The sequence below is a fragment of the Diorhabda sublineata genome, chromosome 5 (assembly GCF_026230105.1).
Source record: "Diorhabda sublineata isolate icDioSubl1.1 chromosome 5, icDioSubl1.1, whole genome shotgun sequence".
Classification (NCBI taxonomy): Eukaryota; Metazoa; Arthropoda; class Insecta; order Coleoptera; family Chrysomelidae; genus Diorhabda; species Diorhabda sublineata.
This window is the reverse complement of record NC_079478.1, coordinates 26864964-26873775: the sequence shown is the minus strand read 5'-3', so window position 1 is coordinate 26873775 and position 8812 is coordinate 26864964. Positions and strand designations below refer to the sequence as shown.

The 8812-nt window shown below is 31.2% G+C and overlaps 1 protein-coding gene across 1 annotated transcript in view; it reads left to right on the top strand.

Moving 5' to 3' along the window:
• The window catches only part of LOC130444693 (uncharacterized), a 29062-nt gene continuing 20250 nt past the window's right edge, over window positions 1-8812 (top strand). Inside the window, exon 1 of the mRNA XM_056779970.1 lies at window positions 1-293. Within this exon, the coding sequence (XP_056635948.1) occupies window positions 1-293 (293 nt within the window). The remainder of the gene's footprint in view (window positions 294-8812) is intronic.

Here is an 8812-nt window from a genome sequence, read left to right as displayed (position 1 = left end):
ATGCTGCTAGTGTTTAGTCTGACGGTCGTACAGTTATCCTATTTAATAAAATTTGCTGGCGGTGCGATAACGTTAAACGAATCTGATATCGGAGACAGTTTCAGACAGTGTCTGATATCCCAAACACCGGGTAATTTAGGTCATTGCCTGGGTGTGGAAGCGGTTACTAAACTACAAAGTTTGGATAATAGTCCGGAATTCGATTTAGTGGATGGATTGACTTTATCGCGAGACGCTCGTCAGGAGTTTAGGGATGGTTATAACTTTCAGGAAGAAGATCCAACGAATTTCAGGTAATTACTATTTTATCAGAATATCCGCAACAAGATATCAAATTATGTGTTAAGTCGGTTGATGGTTTTTTAATTAAAAACATACAATTTTATACTCCAAGGGAAAAAATTTTTTCAGGATACATTTTGATGAAAAATAAATAGATAATCTAATAACTGAAATTTTGATTGGATATTCCACAAAGACGATTACACTTTTAATGTTTTCAATATAAAATGATAGAATATAATACCAATTTCAATTAGTGCCTACCGTACAGGATATGAAAGCCATTTTCCTGATATATTTAAGAAGTGGTTCATCAGCAAAATTATTTAACGTGAACACTTAATTGTTTTTAAAAAATTGGTGCCGCTTCATTTCTTTCTATTCTCTACTTTACATTAGTGCAGTGCAATTAGGAATTATGAATAAAAAATAACAAAGCTATAATTAATGGATTTATTTTTGAATTCATGAAACTGCATACGACAAACTCAACGGAATGGAGCCTAATGGTAAACAACTAAAAATATATTTCTCTTCTTATATACCTGGTTTGATCCAATTTGACCCGGACTGGTTTATTTAAACGTTAACCTAATGCGTAACATTTATTTTTTAAATCGTTACAATATTTTTTGATATACGTGACAAGTTTGAGGGATATATTTCAATTAATGTTTGTTTATCAGCTGTTTGTCTGGTGATAATATTTTTGTTTCTCGTGGAATAACGGCTACAAACCTCTGAGAAAGTTACAGCATTTAGTAAAGGTTGTAAAGACACCAAAAAATTGCCTCATGTCAGTCACCCATCTACCTCTGTTAACAGAAATAGCATGAAGAAGAGTGAGAAAACGTTTCTCAAAATCGTCATGTTGGCATTTGATAGATAGTAGAGGCTCTGGACATCGATCGACTCAACATATTTTAGTAAATGTTTCGACTATGAAGCATGTCAACGTCAAGAACTGTATGTTTGAAAAAGAAAACGTTGTATTAAGATCGAAAAAGAGATGTTTAGGAACGTAGAGGAGGATACAACATTCATCAAATGCTGCATTATGACGAGATGTGTGTTTATGAATTTGATGTAGAAGCTTGTCAAAAATCTAGTAAATGGCGCTCCAAACATTGGCTGAAAGTACAAAAAGTTGAAAAGGTGACATTTATTTTGAGTGATACGGTTGCTCATGCAATTTTTTTGAAAAGTTGTTTACGTCGTCCATATAGACGAAACACGATTTGTAGACATAGGGTCTGAGGATACTATTTATTAATTTCGTGGAAGAGAAAGGGGCATTTTCTTCAGTTTAAGAAAATTGAAATAGCCCCGAGGAACAGAGAAAGCAGTTTTCTCAACAGAATCAGGGTTAAGTTCAATTTAATAAAATCCCTGAGTAAGATCAAGATTGGTGAAATGGATAGCTTCACCTTAATTTTCTAAGGTTTCGTCAATGTCTTGAAGTAAGAATTTGACATCTATCGTGTTCTCATTAAGTTTGAGGTAATCATTTACCATGCGAAACTTCTTTTCTCCGGATGCGTCTGCCTAAGGCAATATGGAAGTTCTAATAGTTTTATTGTCTAAAAATTTCATTGCATTGTCTTGTAATATTTTTCTGCATTGCTTTAACATGTCAGAAGCCGTATATTAGATGTTCATATTTTCATATTTAGCCTTTGTTTCGAAAAGCTTGATTGTATTCAAAACTTTATTGACTAGTTAGAAAAATGGGAAATGAATTACTGGCTCGTTTCAATGCTGAGTTTAAGGAAAAAACTACTACAGCCAATTAAGAAGAACAGTTTTGTAAAATAAATATTATTTGCAGAAGATTATATCGACACGATATATAGAATGAAATTGATATAATAAAAAATGACTTGCGAAAGAAAATTCGTTAATCACTACTAAAGTTGATTCCATCTTAAAAAGCTTTATCAATTTTCACAACTGATGCAATTACTAATTAAATAATATATATATATATATATATATATATATATATATATATATATATATATATATATATAATATATATATATATATGTATAAATAGTTGACGACTGCATGCCTTCGATAAATAAATCAATAAATTACCAGAGAGTCAATCAAAATTTTCAAATTCGGTGATTTATAGGTTATTATCATAATTTTTTTCTCAATAACGCAAAAATTTCATTTCGTTTCGGCTCATCTACAGCTATACAGGAGTTAAATGCAAAATACCCAAGCTACATGCTTCCTGTGAGGAGATATCGCTGCTGCAGACAGACAGAAAGAAAAAATACTAGTTGAAAAATGACGGATAGAAAAATTTTTCCAGTCAAAAGTTGTCTAAGTAGATTCTTTAACTTTAAACTAAAATTTACCTTCTTGTAATCTAGTGATGTTTGACAGATATTTTTTAATCATTTCTATTCGTGTTTCGTTTAATTCTAGAAAAAATTCATAGTGAATTATACGAAAAATAATTACATCTATATTTTATTCGGTGCTTCTTGATGGAACGGAAAAATACGTCGTTGTTATGTGGAAACTATTTCTTTCCGCTAACTTCAGTTAAAACTATTTTCTGGAAAGTCGTGAAATATACATGAACTTAAAAGCTTTTGAAATACCCGTAGAATGTTTCCAAAGGGTTTTTTTGCTGACTATAGGGAGAACTTTTCTGCCAAGTTGTAATACAAATAGAAATGTACATAAATATTAAATTGAGGTTTCAAATAAACTAGAACTAAATACTAAACCCATTCAACTGGTTAATATTTAAAGCTGTCTACCTCTATTTGTTTTCAATGATAAGAAAAGATTATGGATATTGTCGATTTGTTAAAATAATAAGGAATGTACTTTGTTCACATTTTCATTTCATTTCAATATTAAATATAATTCTAATGATTGAATAAGAGAGATTACATATTCTCGTCTTGAAAAACAGCCCTGACCGACAGAGATACCCTCCTATATCTACGGGTGGGACATAGATAAGTCACATTTTAGGTTAGGAGATGTTACCCCCACCCCAACTTGTTTTATAGTATAAAAATTTTGTACAGTATAGAACAATACACATGGATAATTCTAACGCGGAATGCTCGATACTTTTAATACTGTCATGTGAACGAATTATTTGTAATAGTTATTTATGCAACGAGTGAGTTAAGTTACTTTACTCACGAGTTCCATACAAAATTTTTTCTACGTCCGTAGACTTTAAAAAAATGTGACAAAACTTTCATCAATTTTTATTTTGCAATAGTAATATTAAAAGTACAACTGTGAGCATTATTTATTTGAAGTGAAGAAGAAGTTACATTACTCTTAGTACTTGAATTGGCAACATTCATTGAGTTCAAAGAAATAACATCGTCTATAGTTGTCTTAATACTTTTTGGATTGTAGGTAGGATCGTGATCATTTACAATGTTGCTTGAAGTCAAACTAGTTCCCGTAAAAATTTTCATTGTTGATTAGGAAAATAATACCTAGTATCCATCGTTGTATTTATTATAATGTGTTTCTGTTCCATTCTTATGTCCTAAATATTATTACAATATTCTAAGGGGAAGGAGCTCTAGATTTTTAGGTACATGGGTGTAATTATGTTTACGCAGTCCTCCAAATTTTTTCAGGAAAACAAACCAATAATGCTTCATACATTCCGTTATTATGAATGTTCAACTTCAAAAACTGATTATTTGGTTTTAAAAACTAGCGCTTCATAATATGGATTTTGCTCTCTTCACAACGTCATGATTTCTACATGGATATCAGAAATAAATATATTAACATTTTCGACAATTACCACCTCTAGTAATATTTGGTTGAATATAATTTGAAATATATCTCACTTATTGTCAGAGTGACTGGTAATGAGAAGTGAATTGACTTAAATACTTAAATTTATTCAAAAATTATAACGAAAAATATTTTCAATAGTGTAGTACAACAGGCAAAAATGTACGATGAACTTTCAATTTCATTGTAAATGATTCCTTTATCTATATCCAAACTTGCAGTGCCTAAACTTTTAGCCTGATTTCCGATTGTGTTGCTACTACTTAAAAGTTTATCCAATTTTGTGAAAGTATCAATAAAAATTAACAAGAAAACCTTTTCAGTATCGAAGCCGGAATTTGTATGGCTGACCGATTTGTTCAACCATTATTTCGCGTTACTAATTGATTTCTAAAACCCGAAATTAGTTCAAGGTTCAACTAAGACCTGTCCTACTCTTTCCACTTTAAATGTCATTCTGACTCTCTCTGAAAGAACAGCATCGTATTTACGATAACGTTAATAATCATATCATCAATTCAGAACCATATATTTATCGAATATTTCAAATGTCCTGTATGTCCTCTATAGAATCGTATAGGGTGAATTCGCCTAAGAGTATGTGCTATCTAAGAGTACATGCGATCTAAGAGTACGCACCATGAGTCTATTGGAAGAAAGTAGTGTTCAAGTACTTTCATACAAATTATTCAATTTGTCATGTCAAAAGTAAATTATACTTACTAAATTTTACATCGATTCGGCCAAAAGTAAATCGTTGATCTTTTCATGTTTGGGCTACCTTCATTTATGTATTTATGTTTACGCCAATACCCAGAACCGTGCAGCTGGTGAATCTTTAGTTTGATCTTATGCACTTTACACGCTCCAATACACTTATTTAGTGTCGATAATTCAGTTTTAATTCGAGATGGATTAAAATCAAGAGTCCACAACGGTGACTTCTCCAAGAGTACGCGTGCGTTCTCTAGGATGTTTTTTTACGATTCTCTATTTTTGGATTTTGTCGAGGATGGGTCCTTTCCATAAGAAAAAAAGTGACCGAAAATTGAAATTTAGACAGAAAATTATGGATTACGTGAAATAAAAAATTAATAATGGACAGTCAAAAACAACCTTGACCAGAGAATACGGTATAAATAAATCAACACCTAGGGAACGGTTGAAATCAGGATAGTCCCGCATCTTGAAGTCGTTTCAAGCCCGTCTTTGTTTAAAAGCAAGTGCTTGATTTAGTAAACAAAATAAAACAGTTGCATCAACTTTTTTACGGGTTGGCAATGAAGGTATTACGAATAGAGGGATTAAAGTTAAATCATCCTTTTAATAAGACAACCAAAGTTGTTGGGAAGAAATGGATAACAACATTTTTCCAGAAATATAACTTAGCTATCAGATAAGAATCCCGAGATAACTTATAGAAAAGTACTCGTTTACGGTAAAAACCATTTTTAAGTGTGTGAGTGGTATCAGGGGAAAGGAGACAATTGATTATAGCAGTCTGCTGTTCAAACGGTAGAGGGTAGTACATACCTCCTGCGTTAATTTACCCCAGAGAAAGGAGAAAATAGAATTACTTTATGGGGCACCGGAAGATACAATCATGATGCTATCTGAAAGTAGCGTCATAAATTCTGATCTATTCGTTAATGCTTGAAGCACTTTCAAAACTATATACTCCACATATTAGAGTCGAAGTCAAATCTTTTTGCTGGGAAAATGGTATTCATCTTCTTAGTTGCAACCTCACTGTAGTCATAGATTACAACCATTCGATGTCGGATTTTCCGGTCCCCTAAAATCGGCCTACAGCCAGGAAATGGATAGATGGATGACTATGAATCCAGGAAAAGTCATTACTATATATTAAGTGGCTTCCCTTTTTCGATAAGCGTATACGAGGACGGCTTCAATAAAAAATAGTAAGCACTGTTTCTCACCAACGGGAATTGTACAGGCCCATATGGCAGGAGAAGCCGAGACAAGAAACTTTAGAATCCAATATAATGCATCATAGATTTTTGCTAAGTGCATGAAGAGCTTTTTACAATTCAACTCAATAGAAGTGGGAAGCCGACGAATCATACTTTAACTTCCTCACTAGAATATTGCAGTTGCACATGGAATTATCCGGGAGTTATTTCTCCTGTTATTTTTGGTAACCTATGTTATTTTCGATTATAATTGTATCTATAATCACTCATACCACACACACTAATGTATTTATAAAATTTCATTACATTATCAGATTCATTTCTTATCAAGAAATAATCCTTCACTCAAACTCTGTTTTTAGAAGTTTAGAAAATAAAAAAAATATGTCAAAAATGATGACAATATCTTCTACCCACTTTAAGTTGAGCAATTTAATTCCGAACTTATGACGAAGATAATGAGCCACTCGAGCAACTTGTAATGCATTTATAGTTTAGTCAATTTATCTGTTTTTTCAAAGACACCTCCAATTCTTGTGAGCCATGTATTTCTTTGTATTTTGATGTGTTCTTGACATTGAAATCAGAGAGCAAAATCTTCAATTGCTCAAATTAGGAAAAATTATCATTTCCGTAAAAAAACGCAAATTAAAAGGGAAAGAGCACGTCAATGGAAACGCAGGAAAATTTGTATATTGTATATGTATATATGTATATTGTATATATGTATATTGTATATATGTATATTGTATATATGTATATTGTATATATGTATATTGTATATATGTATATTGTATATATGTATATTGCTATTCATGAACTTCAAAACTGTGCCACCAGAGACGCCCAAGTAACTTTTATTTTTTTAGTCCTTAAAAGATTTTCATAATTTCATTCTTTTTATTGATTTAGTGATAATGAGGGGCGTGAAATCTTTGAAAAATTGATATAATATTATAATTCATGCGCACATGCGTGTACCGCCTTTCACCTTTTACGTGTATGTTCCAGCACAACAAAAAACTGACTTTACTTTAAGATTACACTCTTAAGCATGTCATACGTGAATGAGATTTTAGAGTGGTGTTAACAATATAATGAATTTACACTGGGTGGATTATTACACTAGAATAGTGAAAATTGTAGTTGCCAGACCATTTTTCTCGAAAAACGTCTTAGTTCTTTTCAAATTTTTAACAATTTGTATAGGTTTTAAAAAGATCATGGATATTTTTCTTATGGAATATTTTGATTTGACACTCTGAGAGTGATTTGAAATTTCACTTCGCGAGCTAAAAAATTGGCGACGGCGAAATGGAAATTTCAATCTTGAATAACTTTTGTTGTGGGAGTTGATTTATATTATAATTTGTAAAGATGGTGAATAACATGTCAATAACTAACGTTATAAAGTGAAAATGATGAAACTTGAACATAAAACATAATATATTGCATTTTTTGTAGTCCAACAATCGATGCTAAAATACGTCCTCTTGAACAGGGTATTTTTGGTCTTTCAATATCTTCTCCGCGTGTTATAGCTAAAGAAGTGATCTCAGCTCTCTAATAACTCAAAATTTTTTTGTAATGGCGCCAAATATTTCTGATTAAATATATTTCCTACATCTCGAGAATGGTCCATTGAGAAAAAATTTTGTATGAAACATGAAAATTAGTAAATTCCATAAACTTTCTAATGGCATAAAATAAAATATGAAATAATTTTGCCATTGAAAAAAATTTTTTGGCCAATTATGGGGAAATTCCTGATTAGAGCAAAAAACAAAATGTCGAAGCACCTAGCTGAGAATCAAGTTTCTCACTTAAAAATAAATGAGTGTGCACAATTTCGTATACGCTAGAAAAAAAGAGGTCAAAAGCATATATTGACTAGACTATTATTTTTTTGAAAAAATGTATCGTTATGATACTGCATAAAACTTTCCTCTACAATCATTTTCTCACTGATAAAGAAAATATAATTTTAAGGGTGAGATTATTTACGGCGGAAAATTTTCTTACAAAATTTATTATGACTCATTTCTGTATTGGTTGATGACAAATCTGCTGTACAAACCTTAAATAGCATCACAGGATTTCAAATGCGCTAGCCATTCCCTAGTAACAGTTTCATTTTTTTGTATAGAAGGAATTAAAAATTAATATCATTTGTTGGGGGATATAATTATTGTTTTATACTGATTCACAATCTATTAAATATACTCTACGCTTATTTGAGGTCCTGAAACAAGTTTTCCTTTGTAAGTTTACCATTTTACTACAAATGATAGATCTCCATCAATAGTATTTATCGATTTCCTTAAAGACAGCTTTATTGAAACGATATGTGAGATATGTGAGATATTCATAGACAATATGAATATGAAAATCTTAATGAGATCTACCAAAATATTAGATCGTATACGACAAGAAAGGATAACAGTCATTTTGTATTCTAGGCTTGACATACAGCCAATGAGAGCTTTGATTATACCTCAATAGGATGAGAGGATTGATATTTTCAACCATTCATTACGTATTTAACTCATGTTCCGCAGTCTCATAATTGTTGTTTGTATGTATCATTTGAAATAATTCATGACATTCACTGTTATACTAATCCGCACTTTTAACTACCTTTATAATTGTATTGCGAAGGTGTTATTTAAAAATAATGTTCTATATTGTTTCGTGAATTGCAAAACCTAACCAAAAGCATATCAGTCCTAAGAAAAATAGTATACAGTTAAATTATTAGTTTCTTGAATAAAAAGTGTGGTTTTATCTTGACAGATATG